Raw genomic sequence first — 19,418 nt, 5'->3', positions numbered from 1 at the left:
CTGGGAGATCATGACCTGAGCAGAAGTTAGACACTTCACTGACTGAGCCACCCAGGTGCCCCTTAAATGTTTATTTTTGAAGGAGAGAGAGACAGAGTGAGCATGAGTAGAGAAGGGGCAGAGAGAGAGGAAGACATAGAATCTGAAGCACGCTCCAGGCTCTGAGCAGTGGGCACAGCGCCTGATGTGGGACCCAAACTCAAACCCTGAGATCGTGACCTGACCTGAGGTCAGCTGCTTAACCAACTGAACCACCTAGGTGCCTCTCTTCCAAGATTTTTAAACAAGGAAGTGATCAGATTAGTCTTTTAAAGACACTGGACAATAATATAGAGAATGAAGTAAAGGTGGGGAAATACAGAGATTTTTGCACAAGCTAGCTCCTAAGATTAGGGCCCTGTCTCAGGCAATGCTGAAAACTTTGGGGGCATAACCCACTAGAAGTTGGAGATCACCCAAAGAAAAAGATGAGGAAAAGAAGTTACTGATCACTCAGTACAGTCATTTTGGGACAGTGTTTTTGCACAGGGAAGTTCAGGGGACATTTGGGGGATAAATACAGAGATGTGAGAATCAAAGAAGCACATTGATACCCCCCTAAGCCAAAGGATAGCCATAAAGGCCTGCGCTACAACTCCTGGAGAACACCCATCTCCTAGGGCACAAGCAAAGTAAGAGAAGCCAGGGAAGCTGAAGAGTAGTCATAGCAAAATCAAGGACACTGTTAAAAGTAAGAATAGGAACTACAGTTCAGGTCCCCAGCCCTTCCACAGCTCCTCTAGCCGCTCTTCTCTGTTGTAAAGAAATTCTGAAATAGGTACACTGCCAGAACACATTCTCGGGCAAATTCACTTGATAGAGAAAACTACTGATGTCAAGTCTCCTGCTAAAGAGTGCGAATTAAAAGAAGGGCTGAGAACCTCCCCCCCCAAAAGTGGCAAACACACCATTCTCAAGAACTTTCTTCTTCCCAACTGTCTGGTGTTTTGGTATAGGATGTCCATGGGAATGGGCCCGAGCACTTGCAACAATGAGAGAAATCGATGGGTGCCTACTTAATGACACCTGGGGCAGCTTAGTCTAGGGGCAAAATTAAAGTGAGGATTATCATTAAACTTGATTTGATGTCCAAGGCTGACACCAACTGTCCTCAGGCAAGTCAGTTACAGCCTCTCTCAACTGAGTTTCTCATTTGTAAACAGGGGCAATAGCCTGTGCCCAATTAACCTCCCAAAGCTTTTGTGATGACGGAAGACTAAAACAAAGGCAAACAGACTTGAGAAAACATGCTGCAACCGTGTCCTTCCTCTCCCGTCACCTCTGACAGAATGACCTGTATTCAGTCCATTAGCTCTCAAACTTACGTGTGCATGAAAATCACATGGGGCATTGCTAAAATAAGATTCTGGGGCCCTATTCTAATGTATGAATATCAGGGCATGGGTCCAGGAATCAGCATTTTCATGTTCCAGTGATCCATGATCCAGACTTCATGAGATACTGAATTAGTTTAACCTCTTGAAATATGAACAAACAGGCTGTGGGAAATACTGTATCTAAGGACTGAACAAAGGCAGTGGCAAACCACAGAGTGAAACTGTTACAATGAAAGATAATTTGAGCCACAAAGTCCTAGTTCTAGGGAAATATAGCTGGTACATGGGAGTATTTTTATCATGTATTGTCTTTATGATGGCATTGATTTCACCTGTTACCTACATCTAAAACAAACTTTTACTAGTAAAGAACTTGCATAAAAAGACAAACCTAAATTACCATTATTCTGGACACTACAGAGAAGGCATACATCCATATCAAATGAGCGAGCCAGCTAACTTTGAGGTCCCCCAAACTATTCCAGAGAACTGTTCAATAATCTGCTATCATCCACACCTGTTACAGATAATCCCAGGGTAGACTGATTTCCAAAAGAGGCTAAACTCAAGGACTTAGATTACTGCTTGTTATCTAGGGACTATTCTACCATTTAACATGCATGGCTTTGAATAACCTAAGGCTCATGTGCTTAAGGTTTCAGGATACTTTGAAGCCTGGTTAAATTAACTGAAATCAGGAGCTACACATGTGTTCTTCTTTACAAAGTCCAGAATTCAGGTTCCCTGCAGCTACAACTCAGGGCCAGGTTAGCATTTTAGCTGTGTACAATGGCAAGATCACTTCCCGAAAAGTATTTAAAACTGATTAGATTTCTCATTCCCATATTAAAAATTTGGCCAAACCGCCAATCAAAATGGAAAGTTTTGCTGGGGGTGGGGGGCACACATCTGACATCCCTGAAATCATATATTGTGTAGCATTTTCAATTAGACTAAGAAAAAATGAGGGCCCAGGGTTAAAGTTTAGATGCCAGTACAGCAAGGATTCTGCATACATTACTAAATACACTCTAGTAACCTGTCTCCTCTGTGATAGGAGTCTAAGAATTTGACAGCAATAAATAACTTCCCCAAAGATCTTTTGAAATTGCATACCCAACACAAAGCAGTAAAGCTAAGGCTTTAAGAAAAAAATGTCTTGGACCCCATCATATGGGGAAACACTACAGCTTGCGTGAAGGGACTGGAGTCAGCACACTTGAGTTGATATTGCTGCTCATATATCAAATGTACCCTTCTGTACAGAACTTAGTTTACAGCCCCGAGGAAATCAGTAGTAAGGAGACAGAATCAGACGACAACAGAACGTAATAAGAAGTGTGGACTTTGGCTTCTTCACCCAATTTTTTTCTTCCCTCTTGTAGGGAAAGGGACCCATTTTACCAAATAAAGAAAACAGCCCAGTTCCTCTGCTTATGATAAAAATTAGACAACAAAATACTTACACAGGACTGGAATTCAAAGAGCAATGATCCACCATCATTTCTGGAAGGAAATCCAACTTAAACGCAGCCATCACCTCACTCTCCCCTTCAGAAGCCAATGATATTAACTTGCTGCACTTGTCTGATCCACAAATACACACAGCTTTAGCTTCCTGGGCCCCACAAAAAACACAAAGTGGAAACAGGAGCTCAGGGAAACCAGCAATAAGTGCCACAGAAACAGGCAGGACTGGGGAGGGGAAAGGGAGTACTGGATTAAAAGGGGGATGTGAGCATGTGAAGGGAGGCTCAGCCCGGCACACAATGAAAGTGCTGATGCACCAGGCTGGGTTTGTGTGATTTTCCCTGGCGAAGCAGTACTAAGTGCACTGTCAGACAAACAGAGTGTCAGATTCATGAAGATAGCAGTGGCTAACAGAGCAGAAGAAACACTAACTTGTTTCACATCTTCAAACTCCTTTCTGCAAATGGGGTTTTGAGGGGCCCCAAAGCCTGAAACTACCTGAAGAAAAAAAAGAAAGAAAGAAAAAAAAACAGCTAAGGAAAAAGATAAAAAGCTCACCTCATGTGGTCTGAAATGTTTTTGGAAGGGAAAACTAGGTGATTGGCCTCAGTTTAAACTTAGTTTCCATGTGCCAAAGACAGCAATGAGCACAGTGCCGGCTCCACACTAAACTCAGAATAGTCACATAAGCAGGGGTTCAGACCATCAGAAGCAGCCAGAGGCAACCTGGCTCAAGGACTGGTCACCAAAAACTTAAATTGTTCACATACTACCACCTGCACCGGACCAACCTTGATTTCTTGATGGTGCTGAGAGCAGAGGGGCTCCCTAATGGTTCCTCGTCAGAATGAAGGACTTTTTAAAAATTTCTGCTTCGGTGACCTTCATTAGGTGGCACAGGCAAAATTTCTTTCTTCTGAATCTTATTTTGCCAGAAAATTCAGAAAATAAAAATGAAAATGGAATAGTAATATTCTGCCTTTTGATGGAGTACTAGGAAATAATGTCTTTTCTGTTGTTTGACCTTTCTAGACAAACAAAAAAACAAAACCCACCAGAGTGATGATGAAAAAGAACCGGGACTCGCCAGGAACAAATACTCAAACACTCAAATGTAAGCGAAGGGCAGAGGAATGTGCTCTCAGTCTCCTCATGCTCCGTCCTTTAAACTGATGCTGAAACCGAGATTAATGAATGCACACATAAAAACCCTATTATGGGTGAGCATGGAAATGGATATACTTAGCAGTCGAGGCAGATGTGGTGCTCCCGTTCTCAATTTAGCTTCCCATCCTCCAGACAACAAGTGGTGGCATTTCAATATTTAGGCAGTGACTCTAAAACTATGTCTCTGAAGGCTCCTAAGCTGCACAGGCCTTCTTTCCCATTTTTATCATTAGCATTGCCTTACCTCAAAGATTTCACTTCACTCAAGCTCAGTTCACAACACAGGGAATTTTGAAAAAAGGAGGTTATGTTCAGCCTGTAAAGAGGTAAACAAATGAACTCCTAAACGTATAGCGTTACTTAAACAAAAATAATGAAAGGCAACATGTCACTGTATGGGCCTAAATGGTCTAGCCTGGCTAACAATGCCTGACCCCTGTCAGCGTCTGACCAAGGAAGGTAGAAACCGCGTCTTCTAACATCCAGACATAACCATCTGAAAGTTAGGTGCAGCTAACTGCTTTTCTATTTTGTCAGAAACCCTGGCTCCTTTGATCTACTACTTAAGAGACATGGGTGGCAGGAGCTCTCTTCCGTCCTACTAAAGGAGGAAGCCACCCCAGACTGCAGTGAGGGGAGACTGCAACTGGCACGTGGCACGTGGGTCGCCAGGCGCTGACTGCCCGGCAGGCAGGAGACAGTAACCCTAGCTGGGCCTGGTTAAGTTACTGGGTAGGGTTGTCCTAGTTTCTCCTGTGTACACTGGAGCCTCTTCCCACAGGAAGCTATCAGGACCAACAAGTAACTTTGTGAGGTGAGTCAACACCAGAATAGGGTTCTTTTTAGTTCAAGGGTTCTTTTAAAAAAGAAATCAACAAATTTTAAGGAATCACACTCGCTACTGTTAATGCTTCTATTATTCACTAAAGTGAATCTAACTTCATCTCTATTTTAATCAGAATCACACGCATAACAAGGGAGTATTGAATGTGCTTTAGCACACTGTAAAGATGTGCCCTCCTTAAGTAATTTTTACCAAGCCAAAAGTTGAAAATCACTGATTTAGAGCAACGTTTTAAATTCCATTTTATAATGTTTAAAGCAAGACTGCTTTAAAAACTTAAAAGACGGAAATGTTATTACATGAAGGAGGGCATTTTTCTTTAGGCAGGTCACAAGAGCCATCTCCGTATAATTAAATTCAACATGCTTGTGGGAAAAGCAAGCACAGAAATTAATCGCAAGTCACAATTTTAGAAAAGGGCTGCAAAGTAAAGTGATGATAAAAAAACAATTATCCAAATACAAAAATGCAGACGTTAAGGGGAAATTAATAGCAGTTAGTCACAGAAAACTGCCCATTATCTGTTTTTATTTCTCAATCAGAAACACATTCCAAGCTTTTCCCATAAAGGATGCATTAGGAATAAAGACATGGCAAGAATGGTTATAACCAACAGTCTGCTACAAGAGGTAACTTTCCCTCAGTCCCTTTTTACCCTCTGTCTGTCCTCTCACTATGAATTTGTACACTCAAGGTTTCCTCCTCTTTCCCTGGTGGTCTTAGTTTTGTTTGCTTTGAATATTCTCTACTTCTTTTCTAACAACAATTCAAACAATGATGTTAAGGGTAGGAACAATCAGTCTGCTATAACAGTAAGAACATTACAACTGATCAGTAGATAAGAGAAACCCTCTAAAGAACAGCACAGCCTGCATTTAGAATATCGGAGTGGAATAGACGGTTTAAAAATTGGATTAGAAATGCTAGAAATCACAGCAGTTGTTTTGTCAAAAGAGTGAAAGAGCAAAGAAAAGCATAGTTGAGCAAAAAGGCCCAGGAGGCACATGCAAACGTCAGGTTGTCTATCTTGACTGACATAACCATGGAGTTCAATGACAAGTGAAGGGATTTTATACTTCTAGCTCAATAATCTAAATGGGTTTTAAAGGGCAAAAATATGAAGTCTGGTTATATGAACACAGAGAAATTAGAGCCTACCGCCAAATTATAAAAGAGAACTGTCATTAAAGACCACCATCAGTCTATATAAGGAAAGTGTAATAATCTAGGGAAAAGTCATAACCTCAGACAATTAAGTGGACTGGATATTTCCCTCCCAAAGCTTCTGGCAGTTAGATGACAGAAGGGATGTAGAAAAGAAGTAAGCAATTGCTACCGCTTAAAAATAACCAATCACACTAACTTAAGAGTTTTTAGCTTAAAATCTTTATGGGCTTGAATTTCACTTCAAAAATTGAGTACTTCTAATATGATCAATGAGTTTTCCAGAGCTCCCAACCCAGCACTTTGCATATGCAAAAATATGCTGCTCCAACCCCCCCCCACCGCCCCCACTTACGCTCTGTGTGTGTCTCTCTCTCTCAAAAATAAACAAGCACTAAAAAAAAAATGTTTTAAATTAACATAAAAGGGGTGCCTGGGTGGCTCAGTTGGTTAGGCAGCCGATTTAGGCTCGGGTCATGATGTCACGGTCCGTTCCGTTTGAGCCCTGCATCGGATTCTGTGCTGACAGCTCAGAGCCTGGAGCCTGCTTCAGATTCTGTGTCTCCCTCTCCCTCTGCCCCTCCCCTGCTCACACTGTCTATCTCTCAAAAATAAACATTTAAAAAAATCTTTTTTAAAATTATACTGACCAATTTATGTAATCATCTATTCGACATCTCACTTTGTGGGAGCTTTTTTGTAAAAATGTGAGTTAAGTATAATATTAAAAAAAAATGTTTTTGACAGGCAGCTCTTCCTGCCCAAGGGTCCTATCCCTATGCTTTAATAAAAAAACACCTTTCTGCACGCGTGAGCGCGCGCGCACACACACACACACACACACAGTTTTTATTTTTTAAAAAGGCAAAACCACAGAGTTTCCAATAAAAATCTAGACAATGGGGATGCCTGGGTGGCTCAGTCGGTTACGTGCCTGCTTCGGCTCAGGTCCTGATCTCACAGTTCAAGGGTTTGAGCCCTGCGTCGGGCTCTGTGCTGATAGCTAGCTCAGAGCCTGGAACCTGCTTCAGATTCTGTGTCTCCCTCTCTCTCTGATCCTCCCCTGCTCGCACTGTCACTGTCTCTCAAAAATAAAAGACATTAAAAAAAATTAAAATTAAAAAAAATCTAGACAATGAAAAAACTGAACTTGGGAGACGGGGAGTTTTAAAGTTAAGAAAGAATTAAAATGCTATAAAATTTGTTTCAAACCTATAATCACTGTAAGGCAAAAAGCACCAAGTTTAGTCCCTGTTGTATGCAAATTGGTTTGATATTAAAATTATCATTTATGGTATACTGAGAGGATACGACAAGGTTGAAGGGAAAACAACACTCCTAGGAGTTTCTGAAACTAACCCTGACCTAATAAACTGTCCTGTCAGATTGTGACCACTCTTCAAATAAAATCCTATTTTCAGACACAAATTGATTCTGGAAGTTAGTGTAATTCTTAGTTTGTAACAATATACTACATAAGTTTAAACCTTATTTAAGCTTCAGTGGTGATCAAAACATCAGTATGTTGAACAAATTCTGATTCCAGGTTGGTAATATTTGTGTGGAATCCGCTAAGTTCCGTCCTCATTCTTGTTCTGATTTATTCAGGGTCTTTCAGTTTGAACTGGAATGGGGAAAGAAAGTTAGCTGGGTAGCTGCTGTGTGTGTAGTACTTGTCACACACGCGTGCGCACGCACACACACACACCAACTAGGCAGCAGGTAGTTCAAGTGGGAGATAAGGCTGCCTTGGGAAATAGCTAAGTAGAAAGAGTTGAGAAAGAGCAAGAAAATATTCCTAGCTTCCCAGGAATAGGAAATTACACCCCACAAGAAAGGGAAAATGCCATCACCTTTCTGAATGCAATGTTTTTACATCTGCACAACAGGCCTCATGCAAGAAGGTTAGAGAGATGACCACAGAGCACACTCATCCAGCAGTTAGCCCATACCTGTGGCTTTACACCTCTCTGGACTATGTCTTCACTCTAAAAAACCAAGGAAAAAAAAAAAATAAGTGGACCATGCCCACACGTCTCATAATTCCAGATATGCAGCTTATCTAAGAAATGTCCCCTGTCACCATGGCTGAGGATTAAAGAAAGAAAGAAAGAAAGAAAGAAAGAAAGAAAGAAAGAAAGAAAGAAAACGGGGGCACCTGGGTGGCTCAGTCAGTTGGGCATCTGACTTTAGCTCAGGTCACCATCTTGCAGTTCATGAATTCAAGCCCTGCGTCAGACTCTGTGCTGACAGCTCAGAGCCTGGAGCCTGCTTCAGATTCTGTGTCTCCTCTCTCCCTCCCTCCCTCCCTCCCTCCCTCTCTCTCTCTCTCTCTCTCTCTCTCTCTCTGCCCCTCCCCTGCACATGCTCTATCTTTCTTTCTCCCTCTCTCTCAAAAATAAACATTATAAAAATTTTTTTAAAAGATAAAAGAACTCCTCCCTCCCCCATTTTTAAAGTACACAATACCTTAAAATATAAACTGCATTTAACATCTCAAAGTTAATTTTAAAGCACCTCCAATTTAAAAGATGGTAGATAAAAGTATTAAAAGACTTAACACAGGTTTGTCCTTAAATATCACAACAAATAGCAAAACAATGGCCAGAACTTATGAGGATGAATTTCAGTACATTTAGGTCACTAAGAAAAAATCATTTTTAGCATCTGCTTTTGGATGAGAAACTACAAGAGAGCTAAAGGCTATATAATTTTTCTAGCAATTAAGGATCATATTATTAATATGGCGAGACCACATTATTTCCCCAAAGCAGTCCTCCTGAAAAGGTAGGTACCAAGCAGGTACCATAAAACTCTTCAAAGGCAACTAAGTTCCTCCCTCTACAAAAGCACCTCATGGGCCCTAGGTTGGTGATGAACCACTGAAACAAAACAAACAAAAACAAACAAAAAACACCCCCCCCACAAGATGGGGAGGTTTAACTGAAGCTAAAAGCAAACAGAGGAACCACAAGACCGATTTATTTTTAAACATTATCGAACAATCTTGCAAGTAAAGATTGATTCTATAAAGCTGCCCAAATTCCTACAAACTTTCATGCCCACTCCTGCCAGCCATACTTCTATTTGGCCCTGGGTAAAGACAGAGAACTGCCAAAAGTCATCAAGGATGAAGTCTACTTTGGAAAGAATTCTGAAAGACTAAGTCAGAACCAGAACTATGAGACACTGCACTCTACCAACGCTTCCTAAAGACAAAGAAGTTCCTGGTTCAAATAGGTGCTTAAGTACTTAATTTGACTTTTCATATGAATCTAATTGGTTTCCGATTTTGCTAATGAAGTAGTGATGCCTCCAATCATTTTAAGGCAAAATCTAGATTAAAAAACTTCTAAAAGCATTTACTTGGACCTGACTACATCATCCAAAATTATTAAGAGAAAAGAAACTTACATTTGTAAAGTTCACAATACCTCACGTATCTTTATCACCATATAAGGTGGGGACGACTCTAAGGATTTAGATGCTAACATGATCTGTACAATGGATTCTAACCTCAATGTCACCATTATCTAGGAGATACACACTTTTACTGAGACAGTGTGTCTTGAGAAGGCTCTGGAATAGTGGTTACTACCTTGGAGGGTAGAAAACAAGTTAAATTTCTATTTGTTCATTTTATTCTGGAAGAGGTAAAGGGCAAAGAAAAGACCAGAGAGTCACGTTTCCCAAAATGTCATATAAAATGTGCACGAACAGTTGAGAAGCACCGCTGCTGTGTGAAGCTGTTAGACCAGACGCAGGCTGCATCCCAGCTGGGGAATCTCCAGAAGCAGAGAGCAAGAGAGAGGCCTGAGATGATTACAAAGGGCCAATGTATCAAAGAGTGAGGGGCCCATGTCTGGTCCCAGAAAACAAAGCAGCCCTAAGAGCGCTAAGGAACACCCTAAATGCCTCGCCAAGAGAAAAAGGAAAAAAAGTAATTCTTTAAAGGGATATTAATCACACTACTCCTAAGCCATCAAAGACTTAAAAAAAATTTTTTTTTTAACGTTTATTTTTGCGAGAGAGAGAGAGAATGAGCAGGAAAGGGGCAGAGAGAGAAACCTAGAATTTGAAGCAGGCTCCAGGCTCTAATCTGTCAGCACAGAGCCCGTCGTGGGGCTCAAACCCACAAACGGGAAGACTATGACCTGAGCCAAAGTTGGACACTTAACCAACTGAGTTATCCAGGCACCCCCATCAAAGACTTTTTAAAGGAAAACTCAAACACACAAAAAAGGATCAGCGCTCTCTTCCTCTACACAGATCCTTGTCGCTTGAAGGACAGTGGGAAGCTTAATACATAGAAGGTATATTTTTTAAAAGCTTTGCATTCCCAGTTTTGCTTTTCCTACATATTTTTGCTTAGTCTGTCAGAAAACAAATGCTATGGGAAGAGAGGAAAACTGAATGGAAACTAAAGGCGTTAGGTTTGTTTTTCACATCTTACATTTCTGTGGGGAACCAAACAAAATGCCTAAGCTCTGTGAGGAAGCCTGGACTGTATGTATCCTGTACTTCCTTGGAGCTCCACAGAAGTCTGATTCTGTTAACATTATCTCCACCTTTCTCAATCACCATAAGGGTAGGTATAAAGGCGGTTCCAAAGAGAGGTGAAAAAGCGTTAAGGGGAAACAGGAGCACCAAAGGGGTCAGGGGCGGTGGTAAACAAGGGAACAAAGAGAAGGATGAAGAGCAAGCTAGCTCTGAGGAAAACAAGCAGTATTAACCTGTGATGTGCTAACATGTTCAAAACATGACCTACTATGGAGTTTTAAAACTTTACTTAGAGCAAGTCATTGGTACAGGGGACTCTAAAAGGCAAAGTACCTATCTCACAATTTCCCCAAGGAAGGATAGATAAAATTATATTTGGTTTTGGAATATATCTTGGAATTCGTATGATCTTGACATGTTTCAAAGATGCAGTAGTTGGGGCACATGGCTGGATCAGTCAGGAGAGCATGTGACTTGATCTTGGGGTTGTGAGTTTGAGCCCCACGGTGGGTGTAGAGATTAATTAAACAAACAAACAGATTCAAGACTGAGTGAACAGCATTACCTCTCTGGACTGATAAAAACACTCATATCTCCCGCATGCCTTCCTTAGGACAGGCAAGGTAATGAATCCTTCTTTATTTCTCAGTTTTCTGTTGGCCTATAGAGCCTTTATGTTTAGTAAATGACTAAACAGTGTCCTTCCCAGAAAGATGGCCACTGCCTCACTCACCATCAGCAACTCTTATATAGTATGCACTGAATCACAAACTCTAGATACAGGGGCTAGCAGCAAGCACAGTAATGCTCAATGACCTACATAAGGGCTGAACTCATAACCTTGGCCTCATTAGTACGACTCACCAACTTAACAATTGTTAGTGAATGCCCTCGATACCTTGGAAACGTTTTTCATATAAGGCTGGAAGCTAATAAAGAACTGAACTATCCAGATTAGATACTTCCAAATGTTTTTAAAGGCTGAAGTGTTCCTCCCCCCAAACATAAAAGGGAAACTATTCAGGTTGAAAACAGAGGTGGGCAAGGTAGGCCCCATCTTTTGCCTTTCCTGCTCTCAGGGTAACCCCGGATCTCCTGGAAAATATAAAAATAGACCTGGATAATTCAACACCATATTTTTGAACTGATTTTTCTATCTTTAGAATCTAAAAGATTACCAGAAATCAAGGAATCTCCAATGCCATCAGTGGTAATAAATAAATGTGTACATCCTTGGGTTAACAGAATATAGTATTTAAGATTTGTAAACCTTGGGGCACCTGGCTGGCTCAGTCAGTAGAGCAGGCAACTCTTGATCTCGGGGTCATTGATTCAAGTCCCAAGATTGGGGTAGAGCTTACTTTTCAAAAAAAGTGGGGGCGTGGGGGATGGAAATAACTGTGAACCTCATTACCTGGAAACAGTGAGAAATGTCCAGATATTTTATAAAGTAGTAATTTTTTTTCATTTTCTAAAATGTTTTTATTTTTGAGAGCCAGCAAGCAAGAGGGGAAGGGGTAGAGAGAAAGAGAGACAGAAGATCTGACACAGGCTCCACACTGACAGTAGAGAGCCTGATGTGGGGCTTGAAGTCACGAATCCTGAGATCATAACCTGAGCCAAAGTCAGACACTTAACTGACAGAGCCACCAAGGTACCCCTAAAGTAGCAATAATTTTAAGAGCTAATGGGGCACCTGGGTGGCTCAGTCGGTTAAGCCTCCGACTTCGGCTCAGGTCAGATCTCACATTCATGGGTTCAAGCCCCGCATCAGGCTCTGTGCTGACAGCTAGCTCAGAGCCTGGTGCCTGTCTTCCAGTTTTGTGTCTCCTTCTCTCTCTGCCCCTCCCCCTCTCATGCTCTGTCTCTCTCTGTATCAAAAATAAAATAAAACATTAAAAAAAAAGAGAGCAAACATTTTTTGTGCCCTTAATGTACACCATATGGTGTTTTGAGTGCTTTATATTTAATCCTCATACCTAGTCTATCTCTATTTACAGATGAGAAAACACACAAAGAAATGAAGTAACTCTCAAGATCACTAGAATCCAGACAATGAAGAAGGTGGAATATAAAGTCAGGCAGTTGGACCCCTGGGTGAAAGGCTGACTCAGGTTTAAATTGTCCACAATGAAGATCATGCACACAGGGCACAGAAAAGACTTTAAATGAGGAGGACTATAAAGTTGAGTATGACCTTTTTTTTTTTAATAGCAAATCTTTCCATTTTTAAGTAGGTAAATAAATATCCAAAGTCTCAACTGTCACAAGAGAAATATAATTAAGGGTAGCAAAACTTCCTGCTGTTAATCACAAGATGTGGGACTCTGGGGAAGTTCATCAACATCTTGAAATGCCAGCTTCCTCACCTGTAAAATAAGAGGACTTAACTACATACCCCCAAAGGAACCAAATGGATGCCCAGAATACAACCAAGTTACTGTATACATTTCTAACTGAAGAGGAAAAAGACCATAGAAATTACTTAGGAAAACTGTGCTCTTTTTTTTTTTTAAATGTCTGTTACCTTTTAGACTGCTTTGCGGTACTCTTTTTCCCATTATATGGTTGGTTGAATAAAAAGTTTGCGTTTAGTGCACTGGTAAACTATATATCCCTCTCACCCCGGTATCCTAGAAAGCCAAGTAGCCAGATAAAAAGATCAACTGGGAAACCTTCCTGGCTAGCCCAGCTCATCAAGATACAAAACTCCACCAGAGACTGGTGCTAGAACGCAGCAGAGTTCGCCTGACACCCCAATCTACCTGTCTTCCTTGAGAACCTGTCACAGGGAAGTTGCCACCAGATTGTAATCCAGGATCCTGGGCACATACACCACAACTAACAGTAGTCAGAATCTAACATTCAATGAAATAAAATGTGTGAAAGCTCCCAACAACAAATAGGTGGACCCAAGACTGAAAGACCGAATGACTGTAAAGAAACTGACCATTAACTATATCCCTTGTATATAACCGGTAGGTGGTTACATGGATTAAACACACCTGATGAAGCACACAATAAATTCCCTGCTCATCCCTCATTCCCAGAGTATCCCTTTCCATTGTAATAAATTTCTCTATGTTCAACAGTCCAAGCCCTGCATCAGGCTTAGTTTTGACTTGTCTACGTTAGCAGGGATAAAACTTAACACTTTCTCTGTGGGATCTACAAAATTCTTTTTCCCCCTCATAAAAACAATTGTTCTGTGGCTACCATTTCCATGATTCAGGCTTAAGTTTGGGGCTTCTGACTCTTCAGTGACTGAATCACCTATGTAGATTCCTTTTTCCTGATCCTGGTAGAGAAATTTATAAACAGATCTCAATCTCATCTCCTACTCCACTGGCCAGTATGTGTTCTTTAGTGGTAACAATTTTTTCCAGCTTTAAAAAACTGTGGTCAAAAAATACATAAAAGTTACCCTCTCAACCCGTTTTTAGGTGTACAGATGAGGTATGTTAATATTGTGCAACATGGCAATCATTTTTTTAAAACTTTCCTTTTTCATCAAGATTCTTAATCTGGGACTCTCACAACTCTTCAAAGTCCATATGTGGGCTTTGGGGAAAGACAGGTCTATGAACCCCACCCTATGATATATTTTTGTTAAACTGAATGAAAACAGACACATGAGGTTTCCTAAAGAGAGAATCCATAGCTCTCATCAGATGTCTAAGGGGCTCATGAGTGTTAGAATGCTCCTCTCCGACTCTCCTTGCTGCAAGGCAACAGAAGAGTTCATCAGACAAAGACCACATCTGATGTCATTTACATGATCTTGAACAAGTCACTTTTTTCTGGGCCTCAGTTTCCCAATCTGTAAAACTCTTAGACAGTACTAGATTAATCCAGACTATCACTAAATCCTAAAAGCATAATTCTGGAGCACCTGGCTGGCTTAGTCAGTGGGCATGTGACTTAATCTCAGGGTCGTGAGTTTGAGACCCACACTGGGTACAGAGGTTCCTTAAAAAATGAAATCTTTAAAAATAAAGTAAAATAAGGGGAACCTGGTGGCTCCGTTAAGCATCTGACATGGGCTCAGGTCATGATCTCACCATTTTTGAGTTTGGAGCCCCGCATCTGGCTCTGTGCCAGAGCCTAGAACCTGCTTTGGATTCTGTGTGTCTCTCTCTCAAAAATAAACATTTAAAAATTTGTTTAATTAAAAAAAAATAGGGGTGTCTAGGTGGCTCAGTCAGTTCAGCGTATAACTTTGGCTCAGGTCATGATCTCACACTCATGAGTTCGAGCTCCGTGTTGGGCTCTGTGCTGACAGCTCAGAGCCTGGAGCCTGCTTTGGATTCTGTCTCCCTCTCTCTTGCTCCTCCCACATTCGCTCTCTCTCTCTCTCTCTCTCAAAAAAAAATAAACATAATTTTTTAAAAAATGAAAGCATTAATTCTATTGTCTCCAAACTGATTTTTAAAAGTTATCCAAGTTTGAGTTCAGTCCCTACCACATGTAAGATACACCTGGGAAAAGCTATGTGTAAACCTCATTTCTAAATTTTTATTAATGAAATAGATTTCAAATGCTACTAATTTGAGAACAAATCATGAGTACTTCCTTCTCTTTTCTATTTATATCCTCAGGATACCTGGAATAAAGATGACGCATATCAGACCTTCAACTGTTGATATGAATTCCATGGTTTATCTGCTCTAATTTATTAATTTTCCATGAACATTTTTAAGTTTATTTATTTGAAAGAGACAGAGAGAGCAAGAATCCCAAGCAGGCTCCGGACATGCTACTGAGCTGGACGCAGGGCTTGATCTCATGATGCTGGGATCACGACCTGAGCCGAAATCAAGTCAGATGCTCAAACGACTGAGCCGCCCAGCCACCCACTAACAACTTCTTAAACTGAGATCGCTACACATAAATATTTCAAATTTTTAGTAAGAACTGTCATTTTTATTCCTTGAAATTTGGTATTGGGTAAAAACAATATTGTGAGCAGTTCCCCCTTTTTTATAGAATATTTATTAAGTGTTACTCCTTAATTTTTCTATTTCCTCAATTAAAATTTTTACCTATTTATTCATTTTTACCTAAAACCACATTCTGGTTCATTCCCTGACCAGACTTTTTTTCTATGCATACATACTCAAATACATACAATTACCAAATTACAGACCATACTGGATATACTACTGTATAATGTACTTTTTTCACTTAACTATAATAAACATTTTCTTGCGAACAACCCATATTTAAGAATCTAGAGTCAGAACTGGCCTGAAGACAGACTTTTGCCAATACCATCCTTATCTTTATTTTACAGCCAATAAATATGAAACCTGTTTCACAAGGCCAACATTATTATTAAATCTTCTGAAACGGCTACCGAAAAAAAAAGTAGCATACTAAAGTTAAATGGGGACAGGTAAATTTAGCTCTTTGTTCTTCCTTTCCTTAATCTGCCCTCTCACCTCCTGTTTAGTAATCTTTCCATATGACCATATACATATCTAAGCAAGAGGCATCCCATTTTGGGGGTGGTCAAATGAGACACACAGGGAATGCAAAATATATTTTTAAAAATCTCTGTTCTGGGGTGCTGGGGTGGCTCCGTCAGTTAAGCATCCGACTTCAGCTCAGGTCATGATCTCGCAGTTTGTGGGTTCGAGCCCCGTGTCAGGCTCTGCACTGACAATTCAGAGCCTGGATCCTGCTTCTGATTCTGTGTCTCCCCTTGTCTCTGCCCCTCCCCTGCTCATGCTCTGTCTCTGTTTCTCAATTAATAAATAAATGTTAAAAAAAATTTTAATAAAAAAAAATCTCTGTTCCTACATGGTCTCAAAATGCTTATATACTCAAAGTAATTGTCAAATCCCCATTAAGAATTTCTCTTCTCTTCCCCGTACAGCTCTCTATTGGGAGCTGCAGTGGGGTGTACGAACCTCATTCTGTCTTTACCTCCTCCTGTTTCCCTGGCAGCACTGTCAGTACTGGGCAACAAGTCGCTGGATGTAGCAGCAGCAATTTACATATGGTAGCCAAGCTAACATGCAGCTTTCTTTGGGCAGAATGCTAACTCTTCTATGTATCTTTCAAGGTTGAACCCAATGTTCCAGGCATATCAATGTTAAATATTTGCCTACTGGCTTCTCTCTTCAAAGACACAGAACCATGCACACAGAAGTCAGAGGAAGCAAAAAATTCCCCATTGTGTGAAGCAGAAGCTCTACAGGCACAGACAGGGCCTAGCTACAAGAACTGAGACACTGGACAAAGCAGCTAATCCAAACCCAAGGGTTCAGTCCTTCTACTTTCCCATAATATTCATGTATCACTTGCTCAAATTTGGCATGTTCTAAGACCACCAGTTCCGCCTTAGTTTCCCTGCCCTGCCATAAGGCCAAATCTGTCTCATCTAGTGAGTCACTACTGCTCCTCTCTCCAAATGCATTTTGATTCCAGCCCACTTGTGCAGCTCATCGGGGCTGCACCATATGTTAGTACCATGTAGGCAGAATGTGACTAATTTTTTTCAAAAACACTGTCAGAGTTACTTTTAAAATTACCTTATAATCTTGATGTCTCTTAAGACTCATTTCTATAACACATAACCTTCTGGAAAGGACTATATAATTATTTTTCTAGGTGTTCAAAGGAGATTCTTCAGCATTTTCACTCCCATTTTTCAGACAAGGTAATTAAAGTGAAAAGAACAGATTAAGTGACCCAAGTTCCACCATCAGCCAGTAAGCCCTGTACTTTCTAAAGTCACACCACTCTTTACTTGTAAAATAATAAGAGTTTATAAAATGAGGTTTTTTTGGGGGGTGGATTAAAACTATTACTTTCCTTTAATTTTATGAGGTGATTATTAAACCTTAGATATAACAACTACTTGCAACTAATTCTGATGATTAAATAGTTTCATGATAGCCATCTGAGTCAGGGTTTTTTTTTAATAAAGGTTTATTTATTTTTGAAAGAGAGAGAGCAAGCACACGTGCACAGGGGAGGGGCAGAGAGAGGGAGAGAGAGAATCACAAGCAGGCTCTGCACTAACCCACTGTGAGATCATGACCTGAGCAGAAACCAGAAGTCAGGCTCCCAACCAGCTGAGCCAACCCAAGGAGCCCCTCTGAGTTGCGTTAAGACAGGACTGAATAAGCCACAGGACCACAAATGTTTTTCTAATTGGTAGAAATTAGAAAATGGTAGAAATTGCCTACTCTGGGCAATCTGCCTCTTCTGCAACAATAATTGTTGCTGGGTTTGATAATTAAGCTTATCTTGAGGTTTCTTAAAGTTTCCATTTCAGGTCACATATGTTCATTCAAGTAACTAGGGTTGTAGTTTCACTGTCATTGCATTAAGGTATTTCTTTAAAGCTAATTTATTTATTTTTGAGAGAGACAGAGAATACATGCATGGGGCAAAGAGAGAGGGAAACAGAGGATCCCAAGCAGGCTCAGCACTGCCAGCACAAAGCCCTTATGCAAGGCTTGAACTCACAAACCATGAGATCATGACCTGAGCCAAAATCAAGAATTGGACCCTTAACCAAATAAGCCACCCAGAAGCCCCAACATTAACTAAGATTTTTCTGTCCACCAGTAACTTTCTTCAGTGGATATCACTTGTAAAGTATAAAATAGGTTCTCAAGTATCTTATCAATATTGAAAACTGCACATGTCCTTTGAGTCCAGCAATACCAGTTTCTAGAAATATAGCCTTCAAATAAACTTTTATCTGATGTAATCAAGTACACAGAGGGGCATTAATGAGCATACGGTTTATAACAGCAAAAATGGAAACACACAGGCCCATCAATTGGGTGCTAGTTAAATAGAGTATAGCAATATGACAGACACCGCGACTATTAAAGAAATTAAGGCAGTTCCACTACACTACACTAAGGACTAATCAAGAAGATATACAGTAAAAAAGGAATTACACAAGGCTTTTATATGAACAAAATGGCTCTGGAAGGATAAAGAAGAAACTCTTAACATGGTTGCAGAAGTAGAATACTGGCTGAATTGTCCAAATATGGATATGTTACCTATCTAAAGGAAAAAAATTTTTAATGTTTGTTTATTTTGAGAGAGAAAGAGAGAGAGAGAGAGAGAGAGAGAGAGAGAGCGCGAGCCTAAGTGTGCACACACACCGGGGAGGGGCAGAGATAGAGGGAGACAGAGAGTCCTAACCAGGCCCTGTGCTGTCAGCACAGAGCCCAACACAGGACTCAATCCCATAAAGCAAACTGTGAGATCTCAACCTGAGCTTAAATCAAGAGTTGGGACTCTCGGGGTGCCTGGGTGGCTCAGTCGGTTGAGCGTCCAGCTTCGGCTCAGGCCATGATCTCACAGTTCGTGGGTTCGAGCCCCATGTCGGGCTCTGTGCTGACAGCTAGCTCAGAGCCTGGAGCCTACTTCGGATTCTGTGTCTCCCTCTCTCTCTGACCCTCCCCTGCTCACATGTCTCTGTCTCTCAAAAATAAATAAAACACACACACACACACACACACACACACACACACACACAAAAGTGTTGGAATTTCAACCAAGAGCCACCCAGGCACCCCTACAGAAAAAAAAAATGTTTTATTTATTTGGGGTCGGGCAGAGAAAAACAGAAGAGACACAGAATCTGAAGCAGGCTCCAGGCTCCTCTAAACTGTCAGCACAGAATCTGATGCAGGGCTCAAACTCACGAACTGTGAGATAATGACCTGAGCTGAAGTTGGACACTCAACCACCCAGGTGCCTCCAGAAAAAGAATTTTTCAGAAAATTCTTTAAACTGAGGGACAAAGTGAAGATAAATCTCAACTCATGCTCTATTCCAAAACAAGCACTTTGTTTTGCATTTGTTCCTGCTTTGCCTGAAACTTCTGTGTGGAAACAGCCATTGTCCAGGTGAACCAGCAC

The 19,418-nt window shown here is 40.8% G+C and overlaps 1 protein-coding gene across 15 annotated transcripts in view; it reads right to left on the bottom strand.

The window, feature by feature from the left end:
- CELF1 (CUGBP Elav-like family member 1) overlaps positions 1-19,418 on the bottom strand; it is an 83,503-nt gene that overhangs the window by 32,696 nt on the left and 31,389 nt on the right. For 3 of the 15 annotated variants that reach the window (XM_029914763.1, XM_029914761.1, XM_029914762.1), the window contains exon 1: positions 2,843-2,994. The exons of 3 other annotated variants lie outside the window; for them this stretch is intronic. In XM_029914763.1, the coding sequence (XP_029770623.1) occupies positions 2,843-2,913 (71 nt within the window). In that variant the 5' untranslated portion in view covers positions 2,914-2,994. Of the gene's footprint in view, positions 1-2,842; positions 2,995-3,278; positions 3,303-4,257; positions 4,330-7,508; positions 7,646-7,874; positions 7,945-7,973; positions 8,010-19,418 lie in introns of those variants that run through there. 9 more of the 15 variants (XM_029914765.1, XM_029914764.1, XM_029914766.1 and 6 more) reach the window with 8 other exon arrangements.

Source organism: Suricata suricatta, chromosome 11, assembly GCF_006229205.1.
Source record: "Suricata suricatta isolate VVHF042 chromosome 11, meerkat_22Aug2017_6uvM2_HiC, whole genome shotgun sequence".
Classification (NCBI taxonomy): domain Eukaryota; kingdom Metazoa; phylum Chordata; class Mammalia; order Carnivora; family Herpestidae; genus Suricata; species Suricata suricatta.
Note: the sequence above shows the minus strand (reverse complement) of the source record. Positions and strands in the feature narration are given on the sequence as shown.